The following is an 18,846-nucleotide window of genomic DNA, read 5'->3' on the forward strand; positions in this document are numbered from 1 at the left end:
GACCACACTTACAAATGATGGTGGCTATAGCCCATGCCACGCTACGCTCTTGGTTACCAAGGTCCTGGTAGAGTAGTTACTGACTTTAGGTGATAGCTAACGGACAAAAGAATGCTAGAATGGTACAATACTGTTAACAATAATTAACAAATGCAATACATTTCTTTTGTTATTGATATCAATTAACAATCAAATGTAATATACTAGTTCAGGGCCGAATTCAGAGGGAGTTTAGGGGTTCCAACCCGTCTTTTCCAATAGGAGTGGTTCAATAATTTCATATAATTTTATTAGAGCAGAGAAAATTAGTAATGCTATAAATAACTGCTAACGGTGAATCCCCTCTTTCAAAAATTCCTGGATCAGTTGTTTACGACTTTTGTCCTAGTCGGTTTTTCAATGTGCTATTTTATCTTAGAAAGCTACAAATATGCGAAAGACGCGAAAACAAGAAAAGGCTTGTTCTAAATTCAATCTTTGTAGCCACATTCTGATACAACTAGAACTCTAGAAGATTCTCTACTCCAGCAATCTAGCTACCACCGTTACATCTAGTTATTATAGTAAATAACAATTTAATTAAAACGTAAATATTTTAGTTTAGCTACAAATGAATTAATTATTATTAATTGCAGGAATAGAACCTCTAACCCGAATACAGCTTACGCAATGCGCATATTTGAGCAGGTGTGCGAGGCTGCTGGCACGGGATGTCAATTTCTCGTCTCCTCAAACGCTTCTTCGGCCGAGAAGAATCTCGAGCTCTTTTCCTCGGTTTGGATGCTAGCGGACGAACAAGTTTTCTTTACAAAATCGTGCTCGGCGAGGTTGTAACGACCATTCCAACTATCGGCTTCAACGTGGAAACTTTTAGTCACAACGGCTTGTCTATTACGGCATGGGACGTTGGAGGTTGTGATAAAATCAGACCACTCTGGAGGCATTACTTCCAAAGTAAGACTTTCTTGACCCAGTTATTTATTAAATTAACTTAATTATCTAAGAAGATAGACGTTTTTGCTATTGATATTAATTTAATATAATTATTAAATTAAATAATTATGTAATAATACTTAATAATCGATAAATATTAAATTAACAAATTAATAAATTTAACCATTTTTAATTATGGATATTAACTTAAGTAATTTGGTAATAAGGCCAGTCCAAAACATATTTGTGTTTCCTGTTGCCCGAATTATCAAATTATTAATATTATCAAAGTACTAATATTATTAAAATAATATTATCAAATTAATAATACTATCAAATTACTAATATTATCAAGTTACTAATATTATCAAATTACTTAGTTATACAGTATACAGTATACAGTACTAACGTGATCAAGCTGTGCATTCATTGTATTGTGCAATTGGTATTAAAATACTATTGTTGAGCTAGATTTGTCTTATTGTGTTTTGTATTGTAATAATTATATAATGTGTAAGAATTTGTAGTGTAACTGTGTATATCATGTCATATAAACATGGAGCTGGCTCATATTTGTGGTTATAGATACGGACCTTGTCGTGTTTTTTGTTGACAGCAATGACAGGGATCGTTTGAATGAGGTTTGGTATTGCATGTTATTGCATATTACTACAAGACTTGTATGACTGCATGCAAAACGCTGGCGTCCGTGCATGTACGTACACACACACACACACACACACACACACACACACACACACACACACACACACACACACACACTCACACACACACACACTCACACACACACACACACACTCACACACACACACTTACACACACACACACACACACACACACACACACACACACACACACCACACACACACACACACACACACACACACACACACACACACACACACACACACACACACACACACACACACACACATGCACACACACAGTGTATTGGCATCACCAGCAGTAATCTGACTTGATGTCTCACAAATGTAATTTAACACACAAATGTCTGAGTGATTGATTCGCAGGTTGAGTGGAGTCTAGGTCTGCTGCTGACAGAAGACGAACTGCGAGACATTCCCATTCTCGTTCTTGCTACGAAACAAGATCTACCAAACGTAATGGGAACAGACGACATTACTAAAGCTTTATCACTGGACAAATTGCTGAAAGGCATATCTGATGATTAATAATGAATTAGTTAATTAATTATTGTTAAAATGGATTTCATTGAAGGTCGTGATTGGACAATACTACCATCTTCTTCACTTGAAGTACATAGTCTAACAGCAGCTCTTGATTGGCTTGTAGCAGCAATAAGAAAGAGTCGAGCTCAGGTTGTTTAATTTTTGTCTACTTATTAATGTGCTGTGTGGTATAATTTTTAAATGTGTTTTGTAAGAGTAAGCCTAAGAAAGTTGTCGACGTCAAGGGATTAGCGAAAGAGAAAAGTTTGCTGGAGCAGTGGCTAGAAGTAGAAGATGAGCCAGATGATGAGTTTCTTGAGAAGCTCACTAAGTATGTCACACACACACAGACACACACACACCACAGTCCAGCGTTGTGCGATTAAATCGATTATTCGATTTATCGATTGCTTGTGACGCATCGATAAGGCATCGATGGCCGGGGAACTCCCTATCGATTAATCGGGCATGCGCATTCAGTCGTCACGTGTAGGTCGTTTGCTCAGTGCAGTGTCTGTTAGTCTTGACTTCAAATGAGTGTAAGGGAAGTACCAGACAGAAATTACTTGAAAGAAGCGGGTCTCCTGCCTCCTAGGCAGTGCTCTTCCGAAGTTTGGCGGTACTTTGGCTTCCGTGGTGAAAACGGGAAGATTGAGGATCCGAAACACGTAATAGATCTTGCAGCATGTCTGGCGGTACTCTTCGCCATTGCAGTTTTGGCTTCGCTCTGTCTATAGGTTGTATGCACCATCAACAAATGCGGCGCCGTTCTGAAGTACTGTGGTAACACCACCAACCTGGCCGCTCACATGAAATCTCGTCACCCGCTAGTGTTTATGAAAACAAGTCTCTCAAGAGACTCAAATCCCGCGAAGCAGAAGGAGAAACGTGCGCAAGAGGATCAGGCCGTCTCGATGTCATCTACTGTAGGAGAGAAAGCTGCATTCGTCAGTCCATTCCAACTCGCAGCAAAGCTACCAACATCCAGTAAGAGAGCCTCTGTGATCACTGACGCCGTTGCCTACTTCATTGCTAAAGACATGCAGCCGGTTAGTGCCGTAGAGTGCCTCGGATTTCGAAGTATGTTCAAGGTTCTTGAACCTCGCTATGAAATTCCGAGCCGAAAAACATTCACCCAAAGAGTGCTTCCCGCTCTCTATGTGAAAGTCAAGGAATCAGTTGCAACCGTGGTATCTTTGGCAGAATGGTACGCCATAACAACAGATTGTTGGACCAGTTGTGCCAACAACTCTTTTATCGGTGTCACCTTTCACACCATTAGTAATGACTGGCAGCTTCAGCACCTCGTCCTGGAGAATGTGGAGCTACCTGACAAGCACACAGCTGAGAACCTGGCTGCTAGTCTGGAGGATATTCTGAAGCAATGGGAACTTGATTCTACAAAACTTTCTGGTGCCACAGTAGACAACGCAGCCAACATACAAAAAGCAGTAGCAGATATTTTGAAATGGAAGTGCTTAGGTTGTTTTGGTCACACTATCAATCTATGTGTGAAAGCAGGGCTGAAACAGCAACAGATACAGGTGGCCCTTGCCAGATGTTCCAGGCTGGTCAAATTCTTTCGGAAATCCACAGTTGCTGCGAACCTCCTAACCAAGAAACAAGCAGCGTTGGAGTCTCCAGTGCATAAGCTGGTGAAGGATGTGGAGACACGATGGAATTCCACCTATGATATGGTTCAAAGGATCATAGAACAACAAGGTCCTGTGTGTGCAACACTGGTAGAGCTAAAACGATTAGACCTGTTGCCCAAGGAAGAAGACTTCACCCTGCTGGAGCAGTTGGTAAATGTCCTGAAGCCATTTAGAGATGTGACCATTCAAGTTCAAGGAGAACAGTATGTCACTATATCAATAATTAGACCACTCCTTCATCACCTCACTGAGAATGTGCTGCAACTACAGGAAACTGACTCCTCCGTAATCAAGAACATAAAGAGGGATATGGTCAGCAACCTTGGTTCTCGATACCAATCACTTTCAATTTCAAACCTGCTTGACTGTGCATGCTTTCTTGACCCAAGATTCAAGAGCCTGCCTTTCATGAGTGAGGACAATCGGAAAAAGCTTCACACATTTGTTTTGGAGGAGGCAATCGACCACTATGAGTCTCTAAATTCAGACACAGAACCAGCAGCTTCTGAAGAAAAGAATGAAGACCAGCTTCCACTGCCAAAAAAGCACAAGAGTGAATTAGGCCAGCTTCTTGGTGACATGTTTACCAATCTGAGTCAAGCGAAACAAGTGACCTCCAGGGACAAAGCAGAAAACGTCTTGCAGAAGTATCTTGATGAGCCATGCTTGAACATTGATGAGAATGCTTTGAAGTGGTGGGAGCAAAACAGTTCTCGGTTTCCTGCCATTTCCAAAATTGCCCAAAGACTACTCTGTATACCAGCCACAAGTACTCCTGCAGAAAGGCTCTTTTCAACAGCTGGGAACATTATCAGCTCAAAACGAGCGAACCTGGATCCCCATAATGCATCGATGTTGTGTTTCCTTGCAGAAAACTTGCAGTAGTTATGTAACTATTGCCTGATAGAGTCTTCACTGTGTTACTATGATCTCGAATGGAGCTGTGCTGTTGTGTAAAATTGTGAAGGTGTGTGTAAATGAGCATTAATGAAATACGAGGTCAGACTTACCGATTAATCGATAAATCGTGATACTGACTTCAAGTAATCGGCAATAATCGGCAATACCAATTATTTTCATTATCGCACAACGCTGCACCACACACACACACACACACACACACACACACACACACACACACACACACACACACACACACACACACAACATACATACACACGTGCGTGCTCACCTACACACATGCTGACTTACACAAACTTCTGTTTCTGTCTCATTTGTAGTTACACTCTGGACAGCTGGGACCACCGAACTCACTTACGTTTGGGCTGGCTCTATCTCAAACGGCATGGGCGTCGTGAAGGAATGAAGCTTATCTTTACGGGGATACAGAATTTTATTGCCAACAGTCCGCGAGCTAGAAAAACAACATTTCACGAAACAATGACATATTTCTGGTAAGCAGCTCAACTTGCATGTGACATAGTTGTGACTTTGCATGCTAATTGGGCATTATAAACATGACACCGGTGTAATTAATTATTCAACCAATTGCAACATATTTGTGCCAAGCTGTAACACTAGAGTTATAACAATACGTAAGTCCTTCTAGGGAGACAACCATGTAGATCTGGACACTCGAGCCTAAAGTGTCTTAGGACGGCAGTGATATATGTTTGCATTTCTTTTTACCACACACTTTGAACAGTAGCAACACTGTTTTGCATTGTTTATTACTCTCGAAACTGAGTGAGGGTGCACGGGGTCAGGTCAGTGTTGTTGCTATTAGCATTAAATGTAATATACTAACAAAAATAGTAAGCAGTAAATACCATACTTGCTTGATTATTACCCCCAGGGCTCAAGTAAGCCTCCATTCCCATCTTTGGTCAAGACTCTAATATTTTCACACCTCTTAGCTCTTCAATTAGTGGTAATTTGCACTTTTCACAATGATTGTTTGCTAGATTTGTGCCTGTAGAAATGCCGACATTCTTGAACTTGCACATACTTGCATGTCGACCACATGTTGAAGGTATTAATTACTCAGATACGTATAGAAGATTAGTTTTCTGTAGTTTAGATAGTGGTGGTGGTTTGAAGCTCTACTAGTAATGTAACAACATGCTTTTAATAAATCAATCATTTCTGTCAATTTTTTTAGTAAGACCCCATCCCATACTTGACCACTGACTTTGGCCAGTCATTGGGGGTGGGGTAGTCAAGCGAGTACACGTATTAGCCAGATATGTAGTATTCTATGCAAGAAATGAACATTCAGGCGGTGATTGATGAGAGCAATGCTTGTATAAAATACAATCTTTAGATATACAGAAAATGTAGAAGTCTCTGGTTGTCTTGGGAGGCGTTGTTACAATGGTCACAAGCATTGCAGGGTGGCTGGATATTATTCTAACTCATCACAACCTGCAGCAATTACAAAAGGCAATGCCTGTTACATTAGATATTAGATCTTCTGTAAAGTCCTGTCGATAAGGTCATGTCTGACAGTCATGATGGTCAGCTGTTTAATGGTTAAAAGATGTTGACAATATGGGCAGCAATCACCTTTGCTGAATTAATAATAAATAAATAAATAAATAAATAAATAAATAGTAATTAATATCTCTTTTGGACGTCTGGTTGATAGAGAAGAGGCAGGTATTTGTTGTGTTAGTAAGTAGTACGTATATGATCTGTTTAAATATACTGTACAATGACTTCAAATTTTTACTTTGATAAAATAATAATATAACAATCTGTATTTTCAAAGTATGTAATTGGTTTCCAGGACAGTGAAAATCATACTCAGTGTCTCATACAATAGTATATCTATTTTGTTGCTGTCACAGGACGCATATGATTCACTATGCGATGGAAGCAACAAAGAATCCAAGTGGAGACTTCAAAGGGTTTCTCCTGATGAACCCTCAGTTGTCCGATGGCGGCCTATTCTTAGAATATTACAACAAAGAGACAATGTTGAACAACCAAGAAGCGAGGAAGCAAGTAGTTTTGCCAGACAAGAAGCAACTGCCAAGTCTTATTTCACGAGTGGACAGTAAGTTGAATACAAATTGATTGTATTAAAATAACTAGAATTAATAAGATGTCACTTGGGCAGAGACGGTGGTAACAAAATTGCCAGACATCGAGACGCTTCAGATTGCTAAAGATTCAGATGAAACTTTTCTAGTAAAGTTTGAAGAAAGGACTCTTGACAGGTGGTCACATGCACTATTAATATTTATGGTTTAAAGATTGAGTGTGTAGTATATATTAATTTTATATTTTACAGATGGAATCATGAGTGCTATATCAGAGTTATCTACTGTTATTTGGCAAAGAAAGGAAGAAAGAAGGGTAAGTAATATATGTGCTGTGGGATGTTGATGAAATACATGTGTGTGTGTGTGTGTGTGTGTGTGTGTGTGTGTGTGTGTGTGTGTGTGTGTGTGTGTGTGTGTAGTGTGATAGCTCATTTGGGTAGAGAGTCATCTTATGGAGTGGTTACATCCGGGACCTTGAAGGATTACAAGTTTAAGTCACAGTGATAGCAAGCTATGACATAATTTCCTTAAGCAGAAACTAACACACATTTTCTTGTCTCAACTCAGGAGTATAAATGAGTACCTGGTCATTGACTGGGGTCCTAAGCGACCATAGGCTGTGACGTGACATCAGCCACTAGGGTTCTGGTGAGACTTTGGGTGCTCACACCACAGTTGGCTTCACAAGTCGGTGCTCCTGCGACTCCTTGGCCTGGCTCCAGCAGTTTGTTAGCACAGGCCCAGAGTTCCCTGAGTAGCGCACAGGGCCCAGCTTAACAGCTGGGGGCGTGGCCTCTGAGAGACAGCTCCTTACATTTAGGATTTTTAGGTGCGCGCGCGCGCGCGCGCGCGTGTGTGTGTGTGTGTGTGTGTGTGTGTGTGTGTGTGTGTGTGTGTGTGTGTGTGTGTGTGTGTGTGTGTGTGTGTGTGTGTGTAATTGTGCAATGCGATGGCTCAGTTGGTTAGAGAGTCTTCTATGGAGTGTTTACATCCGGGAACTTGCAGGGTTGCATGTTCAAGTCACAGTGATGGCAAAATTTCCTTGGGCAAGAAAGTCACACACGGCTCAGGAGTATACATGAGTACCAGGTGTTTGACTGGGGTGGCAAAGGCGCCGACTGCGACAAATAGTCACTGTAGCAGTCATGATGTTAGCAAATGTTACATACATGGCTTTCTCATTATGAGATGGACCATCAATGTATAGACTGATTCATTGAAGAAATCAGTACAACACTGTAGTTGAGTTAAATTATGGTCTGTTTCTATACTAACCAAACTTTTTCACAACATTCTTGCTTGAATTGAAATTGAAGTATACTTTAGTGATACATGCGTATGTACATACTTTTGCAATTTTATTTGCAGGAGTTGACTGTGTGTTCGATGCTATGAAGGCATTCCAGAAAGAAGGCTTTCACTTCACTCTAACCTACTTTTGGATCCAATTGGTATGGCATGCAATGGCTAGTGCTGGAGTTGCCACTAACACAGAAAACGAAAAGGCGGAAATGTTTCCGTTCAGCGAACTTCTAAGGAAAAGCTGTCAATTGGCGAATGACAAACTTCCGCTTCAGTATTACAGTGAGAAACTGTTGTATCAGTCAGGCAGAGCTGAGAAGGAAATGGTGCTGCCTGATAAAAAGCCACTACCATCAGTAGTGCCTTCTGCCAAGTCAAAGTGAAATATGAACTTGATTTTGCTAATTAATCAATTAATGTGACTAGCATTGGCAAACACTGTTTTGGTATATCATGTATAACTGCAAGTGTTGTAGGTATAGTAACATGTTGGCTAATTTCATACGTTTTTATGTGGTATCTAAGCGTGATGAATGTTTTCAATTAACTGATATACTTGAGTGAAATGGTAAACAGACATCGTTGTTCAGAAAGCATTTTTGATTATTAATTGATATTAATGCATTTGGTTGGTAAATAATTGCTACATTCATTGCTTAAAAATGCATATTTATAATCATTATTTTATTAATTATAAAATGCATTTTTTGGGTGAAGCAAGCGGAATTTCTAAGCGAAGTTGACAGAATAAAATGTCTGTCTAACAGAAACATTATACTGCCAAATTACTTTAGATGCAGACACCGCCTTCTCTCTCAACAGCCAGCTCACAAAAACACTTTTACTAATTAACTAACGCAAATTAATAATAGGAAGACATGTTAACTGTCAGAATATTGCCGTACTGCTACAGGTACGGTTCAAAGTCAAAAATGTTGCGTCATTACATCAACCCGTTGTAGAAGTTGGAAAGCGAGCTAGTAGGTGATACCGTGTTGGGAGGAGCAATACAGCCTTCTGAGGTGACTCCGAGGTAGGAAGAGGGATCCGAGACGGATCGGAATATGTAGTAATTATCATTTGTCTCTTGAATGTTGATGTGAGCATGATCTTCCGCAGAATGTGAAGTGGCCTGTCAGAAGATACACGAGAGACTTATAATTTTAAACGTTATCTACTCTAGTTGTGATGAGATATCTAACCGTTCCGACTGCAGTGTTTGTAATTGTCAACCAATTGTTAGGATATTTGACACTTTGTAACGTGTATACAGTTGAACCATTACTAGATGTTGCACTGATTTGAAACCGAGCTGAAAGATAGACAATAAGGGGACTAGAAAATTCTGCGTAGTCACGGAAAAATTGATAAAGTTATTAATTAAAACTCTAAGTATACAGTAGGAGAGGGTATCGTCTAGGTTTGGAGTTCCAACCAGATCATCTCTAAGAGAGGGTTTTGGTAACTCAGTTAGGGAGGCACCAGATCTGTTGCTCCAACGTAAGCTTCTGGTTTTATGGAGAGCGAGTCACTCTAGTAATGGCCTTGTGATTGAATGGGTGTGTACTGAATGTCTCTGATTTCGAGTCAAACAGAATTTGAAAAGTGTAGGTTCTAAAATAAGGAAGAGGATTAAGGAGTTGGTTGAGAGATGCATAGTGTGTAGAAGATACATCGTCTAAAGTTTGTCTAGTGTTGTGTGTGTGTGTGTGTGTGTGTGTGTGTGTGTGTGTGTGTGTGTGTGTGTGTGTGTGTGTGTCTGTGTCTGTGTCTGTGTCTGTGTCTGTGTCTGTGTGTCTGTGTGTGTCTGTGTGTGTCTGTGTGTGTGTGTGTGTGTGTGTGTGTGTGTGTGTGTGTGTGTGTGTGTGTGTGTGTGTGTATGTGTCTGTGTGTGTGTGTGTCTGTGTGTGTCTGTGTGTGTCTGTGTGTGTCTGTGTCTGTGTCTGTGTCTGTGTGTCTGTGTCTGTGTGTGTGTGTGTGTGTGTGTGTGTGTGTGTGTGTGTGTGTGTGTGTGTGTGTGTGTGTGTAGTGTTTACGTAATTACTGTAGCTGAGGCTGAGCATACAACCTGTTATGAATCTGAGGGTTTAATAGCTTCCTAGCGAATTCTGAATGAGTAGATTGCATACGAAATTACAGAACTTGATTATCTGCCAATTAAATATCCGTGTGGACCGCGCATGCTTTGTTCATTCCAGACCTCAACGTAGCAATGTATGGAGCATGGATGTGAAACGCTGTAGATTGCATCAAGTGTTAAGATTAGGTTTACCTTTTTTGTTCTTTACATTCCCAGTTGATACCGTCTGTAACTTGCTCAGGAAGACATTACACGTTGTAACATTCCTGCTTGCCAAAATAACCACTTCTTGTTCTATGTCTCCGGTCCATAAGCCCTATTCGAGAAATAGTGCACCGTATAAGATGAAATTTTGGCGGATTGGCGGATTTTTTTAGCGATCGCCAATATAAAATCCGCATATTAATTTGGCCTCTGGGATATGGTGACGTCATCAGTCAAGTGGATCAGCAAGATGGTGGGTAATCCTTGCTTGCTGTCTGTTGTCATGTGCCTATGCAGTACGTGTACTTGGAGACCATTAGATTAGGGAAATGTGAGCCATGAACACAGCTGTCAATCACAAACACGTCAAGACCACTAGCTTTTAGGGTAAGACAGACAACATGTCCAACCGCCAAAATAGAATCCGCCAATATGCTTTGTCCGTCAATTTCTTAGCAAAACGCCAAAATAAATTTCCGCCAATGTTTCATCTTATATGGTAGTACGGTGCGTGCGTGTGTGTGTGTGTGTGTGTGTGTGTGTGTGTGTGTGTGTGTGTGTGTGTGTGTGTGTGTGTGTGTGTATGTGTGTGTTTGTGTGTGTGTGTGTGTGTTTGTGTGTGTGTGTGTGTGTGTGTGTGTGTGTGTGTGTGTGTGTGTGTGTGTGTGTGTGTGTGTGTGTGTGTGTGTGTAAAGACACGAATAATTAGACAAATACGAGCAGCAGAAAGACACCGCACACGAAGACAGAAACAGGAAACAGCAAACAGAAATATTTTAATTAAGCAAAGAAAACACTTGACAGACAAACAAACACGCAGACAAATTGACAGGCAAACAAAAATACGTATACATATACAGTCATTAATATTTGCATCTTCATATTTTGTGTTTGTTGGCATTGCTTGTTATGTGGGGTAGCAAATAATTTTCACAGACAGCAAACTGATACACCAAGCGACTGTGCGTACAGATAGAAACGAAGCATGCTTAACTTAATTAATAATATAAATTAATTAAGCTAAATAATTTAACAAACAATTCTCTTAATTGGTATTAGCAGACGTTCTGACTTTAACTTGAATACAAACTTACGTCGACTCTGACTAGAGAGATGGACACAGTGGAATCGTCTCCAATATCCCGTCGTTCCTCATTGATGCGAATTTGTTGGACGGAATTTATTGGCAAGCGATGGTTAAACGTATACAAATGGTGATCATTCACTTTGACGTGATATTGGTCGCTCTTTGTCTCAATCACAAGAAGAAACTTTTCTCCTGCTTTAAATGGAAATTTATCGGCTTTCTCTTCGGGACCCCATTCGTTTTGTTTTATGGAGTTGAAAACGATTGCACCTTCATCAAATCGTACATTGATGTGAAGTGCCACATATTTGCCATTCTCGGAAGAATACTCGACTTTAAATCGAGAGGGGTTTTGCGATACTACACCATTGATGTAGACAGCTTTTCCTGGTGCGTTTGTAGTGAAGGGGTGTGTAAAAGGCAAAGGAACCTAGAACAGAGATGTAGAAGTTTGACAAGAGACTTTTATAATAAATTAAAGTCATTATAATGAATATAAATTAGTATCTATATAAATACTATTAATTTATAAATATAAGGAGTAGTTATGTACTATAAATAATATAAATTGAAATAAATTGTAATTAAAAATTTTTATAATTAGTTAAATTAGCTTACTAAGTTAGTCCGCGACTATTCTCTCTGCCTAGATCCCCTAGATAGAAATTGGCCAAACGAGGAAATTTATCATGCGTCACTTATCTAATGAATGGAAGACCATCTTGCGTTCCTTGTCCGGTATCTGTCTGCAGAATGCGGTTGTAACTTGACCTGCCACTCTGAGATGACGCATTTGCAACATCCGGAACTATCGCCAAATGACGGGATTAATTAAGACCTAGTATACTAGCTGATTGTGGTAATGGTTGCTTGGTCACAGTCGGGTTTCTAGCCCAGTCTCACTCCGCCCTCGTCATTGTCGGATTGCCAATCCTCTGTCGAGTTTCGGGTCTCACGGTGACACCAACAACAGAAGAGGGTTAGCTACGCCTCATCTCCTCCAATGTCTAGACAGGTCATGAGCAAATTTTCTTTTTCGCAAGCCGGATTCACACTAGCCAACTCGACGCAAACGCAACGCAAGTTACAGTTTAGCATATAATATTGTCTGAACTGAGTGCATACCTATACTGTACACATCAATTGTCTTGATCACGATCGTGAAACGACGGCTATCTATACCAAGCTTACTATATACGTAATCTGGATTACTAGGAAGTTTTCATGTTTACTTACATGACAGGTAGAGTTTCAACAAATATGTACTTGTAGCACCCTATTTATAGCTTCGTCTGCGCTAATCAGTGTCCAGTATCGCTTACAATAAGTGATATATCCCACTTCAGCTACATATTGACCGGTCAATAAATCGGGCCGTATAACTCACTGCCTGGGGCTACTGGTTTATCAAGATGTGAATTGTTTGTGTACGCCTCAGCTACATTACATAAGGTGCGTTCACACTAGGGTTTGCAAACCATGGTGTGTTATGTTTTGATTTGCGTGATACCAGGAAATAAATTAGCATACAGTACAAACTTGTGTTCAGACTGGACTGGGTTTGATTACCTGGTTTGTCAACCTAGCACGCTATTGTGATCCATTGTTTGAGCAGGAATCTCTATACATGGCGTCTGACAACAGAGTTAGAATACTCCGCATGACAAACGACACAACAGTTCGGTACTCTGTGCTAGCAATGCGCTAGCGACGAAAACGACGTCATCTGTCATCTTGCACGCGCGAGATTCTTGCTGTTGACGCCCTGTTTCTAGCAGCATCCACCACAGTAAGACGATGATATCCACTTCTACTCTCGTAGCGATGCGCTAGGCACATTGCTACTCTGGTTACTAGGCGCTAAACAGCTAGGAATGTTTTGATAGCTCCAAACCAGACTCAAGTAACCGCAAACCTACCTTTGCAAGTACGGTTTGCAAACCCAGAGCAAACCAGCATTCCATGGGGCAGGTGCAACGTTTAACACTAACTCAATTATGATAACAAGCTCAAACCAGTCTCGCAAACAGTATTGTGAACACACCTATAGATACCTCTTTCTTGCCACTTTGGCTTGTGTCCAGTCTAACATACTTTCTCTTTCTTCCGTCCGTCTTCTCTTCTAGATCTAGACAGTTCGAGTAACTAGCAATGTACTTGTAGGTAGGTAGTACAAACAATCTGTCGCAATGCATGATACATTTATCTAGATGTATTGGTACGTTGCACTTGTTCTTACCAACGCTGAACCGTGAACAGCAAGAACCCATCCTTCGCTTTTTCCGTTTGCCTGAAAACTGGTCCAGATGCGTGCGCAGCAATTAATGTAAATAGTGTTCTAGGCCAAAAAATGCGGCATTGTAATTACAAGTTATACGGGAACAAGATATACCATGTTCACGTGACTTTGTGGACGCGATGCCTTGAGGGGAACTCTCACCAAAATCAACAATCTCTCAGATGAAAGCTATCACTTTATGACATAAACCCCTAGCAACCGTTTACTGCAGACTTCTACGCTAACTAACAGAGAAATAAGCATTGAAATGTCCTGTGTGGACGTGTTTAGTACCCGTATGTTTTTTTTGCAAATCAAATCATTGCTGGTTAGCAAAAGAAACCGATACCTGTGCACTTTTCAAGGTAAAGATTGTGAGCCATATGGTAGCAAGCTGTGATGTATTGATTAAAGCAAACTGGGAACCCAAACTTATCGTGATGTGTTTCTTTTCTACTATTTGTCTAGTACAGTTGTGAAACATAGTTAGGGTAGTGCTGGGTTCCTTTGCTTGACGGTACGCCTATTTTGAACCGAAAATGAGTGTGATTTCTCAGTCGTTTAGTCTCTGCTTTGGAAGTTTGTCATGTGGATGAGACCCTACACATGCGGTGAGCCTGGGGCACTGGCTCTCTTCTAATTAGTCGGCACCCCCACTCAGCACTGTTTTCACAATTGTGGTCATGGCAGAGAGTGCAGGTTCTTCGTTTGAGCAGATATTGCCATACTTAGACATGCTGAGGTAGACTCAGACGTGCTTGAAACTCTGAGTGGAGAAGATGATTGTGCACTAGAGGCCGAACATCTAGAGGAACCAAATCAAGGCCGTCTAGGCAACACCGACTGGTGTTCATGTGGACATTGCAATGCAATGAGTGCCGTCAAGGAGTGCCTTTGTTGTCAAGAGATGGTCGCTTTGAGACACAAACTAGAGCAGGAGCAACAGACACTGGATTGTATCACTCAGAATTCAGCCTTCTACAGGGTTGTTTTGGAGCGTGAAGTTCTTCGTACAGCCTTAGTGGCAAAAATGGATAGGTTGAGAGAACCTTAGGAGGCGAATTCGTATGATGAATTTAATTAACAAGGCTGCACATTTACTGACTGCATTTGGGTTTTTGCAGGGTACTGCGCTTGGCTGCTTAACGCCAGTTTACATGCTGGGTGAATTATCATTTAGGTCGAGCTGTGAGGAAGGTCATACCAGCTTGTGTGGTTTCCTTGATTCGAAGAACGTTTCCAGAGCCGTCAGGCGTGTACACTGGCTATGAGGAAGCTGATGGTGCATTGTTATTTTGAGTTTTGCATGCAATGTATGTTTACCTAGAGATTGCAATGATATTTGTCAGTTTTTCTGTAAATTTTTTACTGCCTATAGGTGATTGCACGTGCCCCTTTACAGGATGCTTTGACAATGTAGAAATTGGTATCATTAGGTAAATGACTTGTAGTATACTAGTAGTCAACTAAGTTTGACCTGTCATCCTTGTTTTATGCTGCTTGACTACTTGACTTTTATCTGGTTTTTCTACTCTTGCAATATTATCAGGAAGTTCCACATCTGCTTTGCTTGACTTTCTTCCTTTGAGTGGTTCGTTTTCTGATTGTCTAAGGCTGACTTCATCTTGCATCAAATCATGGATATAACTATATTGTTTTTCTCATATATAGATTTAATTAACAACCCATTCTTTAGATTTGGGATGCACCAATTTGAGTTATTGCTCTTCTTTGCTTATTAGTACCCGGCATTCTTTTGGAGGTTCATGTTTTGGTCCAGTATTGCCAGCTGCAGTCTTGCTGCCATGCCCGTGTAGCTGAAATGTTCTCGTTTTTGGTAGTATTTTGTCAACATGGCATGATAGGCTTCTAGGCTCCCTGTATGGCAAAACAGGGTTAGGTGGCTAATGTCATTCAGCAGTTTCTTATCTAGCACAACTTCCTTCAATGCCTGATCTGCTTGTGACCCCACCTTTAACCATTGTTTCCTTTGTCTTTCTGTAGCACTGAGAACAGGATGTGCACATTCATGGAATTCGTAGTTTCCTGTCCAGCTATGGATGTTTGCAGTGTGCTGTATGATGGAGGTCCACTTCTCACGCAACAGGCTTGCATCATGGTTGCATGTGGCTGCACTCCACCATAGATGGTTTGTCACTGACTGAATCCACTGAAATAGAGAACTACATGATTTCTTTGCAGCCTTTTTTGCCAACTTTTTTGCAATGTTTTTTGCCATGTGCCACACATCGTACTGATGTTGGATGTTAGGATGCTTTGTTTTTATAAAGTTTTTTATTTGTGGATGTCTGTCGGTAGCCAAGATGTTGATGTGGAGTCCATTGTCACTAATTTTTGCAAGCATCTTTGGAGACCAGCCTTTTCCATTGCATGTGAACTTGGAACTTCAAAGCATTGGACAAGTTGGAAATCAATAACAACTCCTGTTTTCTCTTCCATGACTGTGTATGAGCCATACTTGGCAGAAAACCCGGAGCTATCACAACGTCCGTCTCCAGACACTCTAGGAGATTTCCTTCCATCACTGCAAATACTGTTTCTTGATGAATTCTCCAAGCCTCAGCAACAGCAGGGAATAAATAGGCATCTTGAATTCGATATAACTCAGAACGTGATCAAATTTGCAAGTTGAGGAGTTCAGAAAGATGGGAAAATTTATCATAAGTACTGCCAGAAAATAATATTGACACTGACATAAGAAGATTGCCAGAAGCCATGCCTCTTATGCTTGGTTGTGAAACCCATTGGAATTTGTGGTCTGTGCAACACTCAGTAATGACTGAAAGGCAGCTGCCAACAACAAACTTTTGTGTGTTCAAAATTGCCTTGCCACAGGTAGGACAACGTCAAATTAGCTGATCAAGGCAGCTTTCAAAAACAAGAAACTTTCTTTCATGCGTGATCGAGTGGTTGCTACTTGTTGATGTGTGCAGTGAGGCAGCAGTTGAGTCATCATTTGTTACTTCTTCAAGCGATGGATGATATTCAGACATAGGAGAGATGTCTTGGATTACATAGATGTCTTCAAATGAAGACGTGGTAGCAGCAACAGCAGCAGCACCAATGGGAGTGGACTGTCTTATGGAATAATTGAGTTCACCTACCTACCTACTCGTAGATGCCATCATAGTCATATTGTGTCCAAGCATCTGCAGTTTGAGGAACAGCTTGGATGGCAATGTGGAATGTGATAGATAGTGATGAGCATGTAGATGTCTAACTGGCCTCTGATGGAACTTCTATGTGGGAATGATGGTTGTCATGTTCAATAAAGCTGGTGTTTGTACTACAATTCCCAATAGAATCAGTTTGTTTGGTTTGTTGTTGATCTGTCATTGTCTGTTTAGATGTCTAACAGATCAGGAATGTTGTTAATAAGAAAATTGGTACTTGTAGCAATAACAGTTGTTTACCTCTAATTGTGTGCCAGCTCTCTGGTAGCATTTTGTTGAGTGTCTCTTGCTTAGTTTCAGAGGCAGAGCATATCGCCTTAGCTTTCTATAAGTGCCTTTCAAGTGTGAAGACCAAGACTCACGTGGGAAATGGTCTGCGAGAAGTCTCACCTAGGCCAGAGGGAACCTCCCGCTTGGTTTTTCCGCAAATTGTGCACTTCAATACCATAGCAACTGCCACCTCAACTACTAACAGGTCTTTTTATGTTGTATACGCCCACACAAGTTAGTTCATAGATCATGTCTCGCTGCATTTTGGGTGCGTTAGGAGCACTTGGCACAGTTAAATCTAAAGTATTTACTTTCAAACGAGGACACGGAGTACCGAAAACGCGTAATATGGGGAATCATCTGAACAACTTGTGGCCGATGCTCTGCTTCTGTGGATGGCTGGACCGTAAGCTTCATGCAGGAAGATATTGGGTCTTGTATCTTTCTTTCAGCAAGTTTTAGTATTTGGTGAGAGTTCTCCTTTAATATGTACGACCGCGTCCCCAGACTCTCTCGCGCTAGCCTTGTCCGGTGCCCTCATAACAATCCCCATACTCTCTCGCGCTAATATTGTCCGGTGCCAGTATAAAATTCCAAGCGCGAGGAATTGTCATACAGGCACTGGACAAGACTAGCGCAAAAGAGTCTGGGGTGAGGCTGTATAACTGTAGGTAGGCTGTACAGTACCTACAAACGTAATTACAAGAATCAATATTATCTAAATATTTGGTTTTCATATATTATTTGATTATATATATTTAATATGAAATATGTATAATCTAATTATATAAGTATAAATAAATTATTTTAATTAATATTGTCTAAATATTTAGAAACAGAGAAGGTACTTGGTATTTGATTAGATACAGATTCAATTTCTCACACAATTTAAACGGTTGTGTCATTAATTAAATTAGCCAAACGAACATGAGAGCGTTCGATCATGATCACGTTACTATACAAGAGGTGTGGCTCTCAGGAATTGTTAAAATATTGCATATATCAAGGCAAAACTCAACAGCACAAGCAGTGCTAGAGAACTCCAAATCACTCTTGAACAGTCTTTCACTAGCAAACGTGAATGTACAATGCTTTGCTAACGCGCGCTGGTTAATACATCGCTTTATTTCTACTTATATAATTAGATTATATATATTTCATATGGGGCAGCATAAAGTAGCAAGATGTTGGTAATTAGAGTCGGTAGTCATATGGTTGTCACGAAACGTCATCTGTAGCGACATGTTCGTTCAGATTACTGAACAACGCGCTCGCAAACAGCCACAAACTCAGCACGGAAGTATATCTCCATAATTATAAGTAACAAAATGTAGCGCTTACTTTCACGTCTCAGACCGTTCCCTTCGAACAATCACCCCGTAAGTGTTGTCAGAGTCACTTACATTTGTCTAAATAATTTACTTTTTGTGTGTTTGGCAATCGGAGGCGTACAAATGTCTTCAAATACAACGTTCTACCATTCTGCCGAGCTACAACCGGTTTGAGCGAAGTTTGTGATCGACCTCAATAGAGCAATTAACGGCTACCTCGAAAGCCTAGAAACGCGTAGTTTGGCTAGTGGAGAAGGCGTTGCATGATCCGGGAACGGCAGGCTTCCGGACTG

At 40.7% G+C, this 18,846-nt stretch overlaps 4 protein-coding genes and 1 long non-coding RNA gene across 5 annotated transcripts; 3 read left to right on the forward strand and 2 right to left on the reverse strand.

Moving 5' to 3' along the window:
• The first annotated feature begins 691 nt into the window (after positions 1–691).
• On the forward strand, positions 692–8,695 carry LOC134182056 (uncharacterized). The gene is made up of 10 exons (XM_062649379.1): positions 692–954; positions 1,519–1,574; positions 1,986–2,130; positions 2,194–2,294; positions 2,360–2,475; positions 5,041–5,214; positions 6,610–6,818; positions 6,882–6,981; positions 7,056–7,120; positions 8,176–8,695. Exons 1-10 carry the CDS (start codon positions 711–713, stop codon positions 8,490–8,492), a joined length of 1,527 nt encoding a protein of 508 aa, XP_062505363.1. The 5' UTR covers positions 692–710; the 3' UTR covers positions 8,493–8,695.
• Positions 2,532–4,164, forward strand: LOC134182350 (E3 SUMO-protein ligase ZBED1-like). Its single transcript, XM_062649751.1, has 3 exons — positions 2,532–2,812; positions 2,882–4,084; positions 4,117–4,164. The coding sequence occupies exons 1-3, from the start codon at positions 2,678–2,680 to the stop codon at positions 4,162–4,164; spliced, it is 1,386 nt and encodes a 461-aa protein (XP_062505735.1). The 5' UTR covers positions 2,532–2,677.
• On the forward strand, positions 4,118–4,872 carry LOC134182649 (E3 SUMO-protein ligase ZBED1-like). The gene has a single exon (XM_062650082.1). The coding sequence runs from the start codon at positions 4,208–4,210 to the stop codon at positions 4,682–4,684; it is 477 nt and encodes a 158-aa protein (XP_062506066.1). The 5' UTR covers positions 4,118–4,207; the 3' UTR covers positions 4,685–4,872.
• A 222-nt stretch (positions 8,696–8,917) lies between the features above and the next one.
• LOC134182706 (uncharacterized) lies at positions 8,918–10,731 on the reverse strand. The gene is made up of 3 exons (XR_009970403.1): positions 10,382–10,731; positions 9,312–9,421; positions 8,918–9,241 (listed from the first exon to the last, which is right to left on the reverse strand). It is a non-coding gene; the product is annotated as an uncharacterized LOC134182706 (long non-coding RNA).
• Positions 10,732–11,466: 735 nt separating this feature from the next.
• LOC134181782 (galectin-7-like) lies at positions 11,467–13,769 on the reverse strand. Its single transcript, XM_062649048.1, has 3 exons — positions 13,720–13,769; positions 13,535–13,608; positions 11,467–11,910 (listed from the first exon to the last, which is right to left on the reverse strand). Exons 1-3 carry the CDS (start codon positions 13,748–13,750, stop codon positions 11,467–11,469), a joined length of 549 nt encoding a protein of 182 aa, XP_062505032.1. The 5' UTR covers positions 13,751–13,769.
• Between the last annotated feature and the right edge of the window lie 5,077 nt (positions 13,770–18,846).

The sequence above is a fragment of the Corticium candelabrum genome, chromosome 7 (genome assembly GCF_963422355.1).
Source record: "Corticium candelabrum chromosome 7, ooCorCand1.1, whole genome shotgun sequence".
Classification (NCBI taxonomy): domain Eukaryota; kingdom Metazoa; phylum Porifera; class Homoscleromorpha; order Homosclerophorida; family Plakinidae; genus Corticium; species Corticium candelabrum.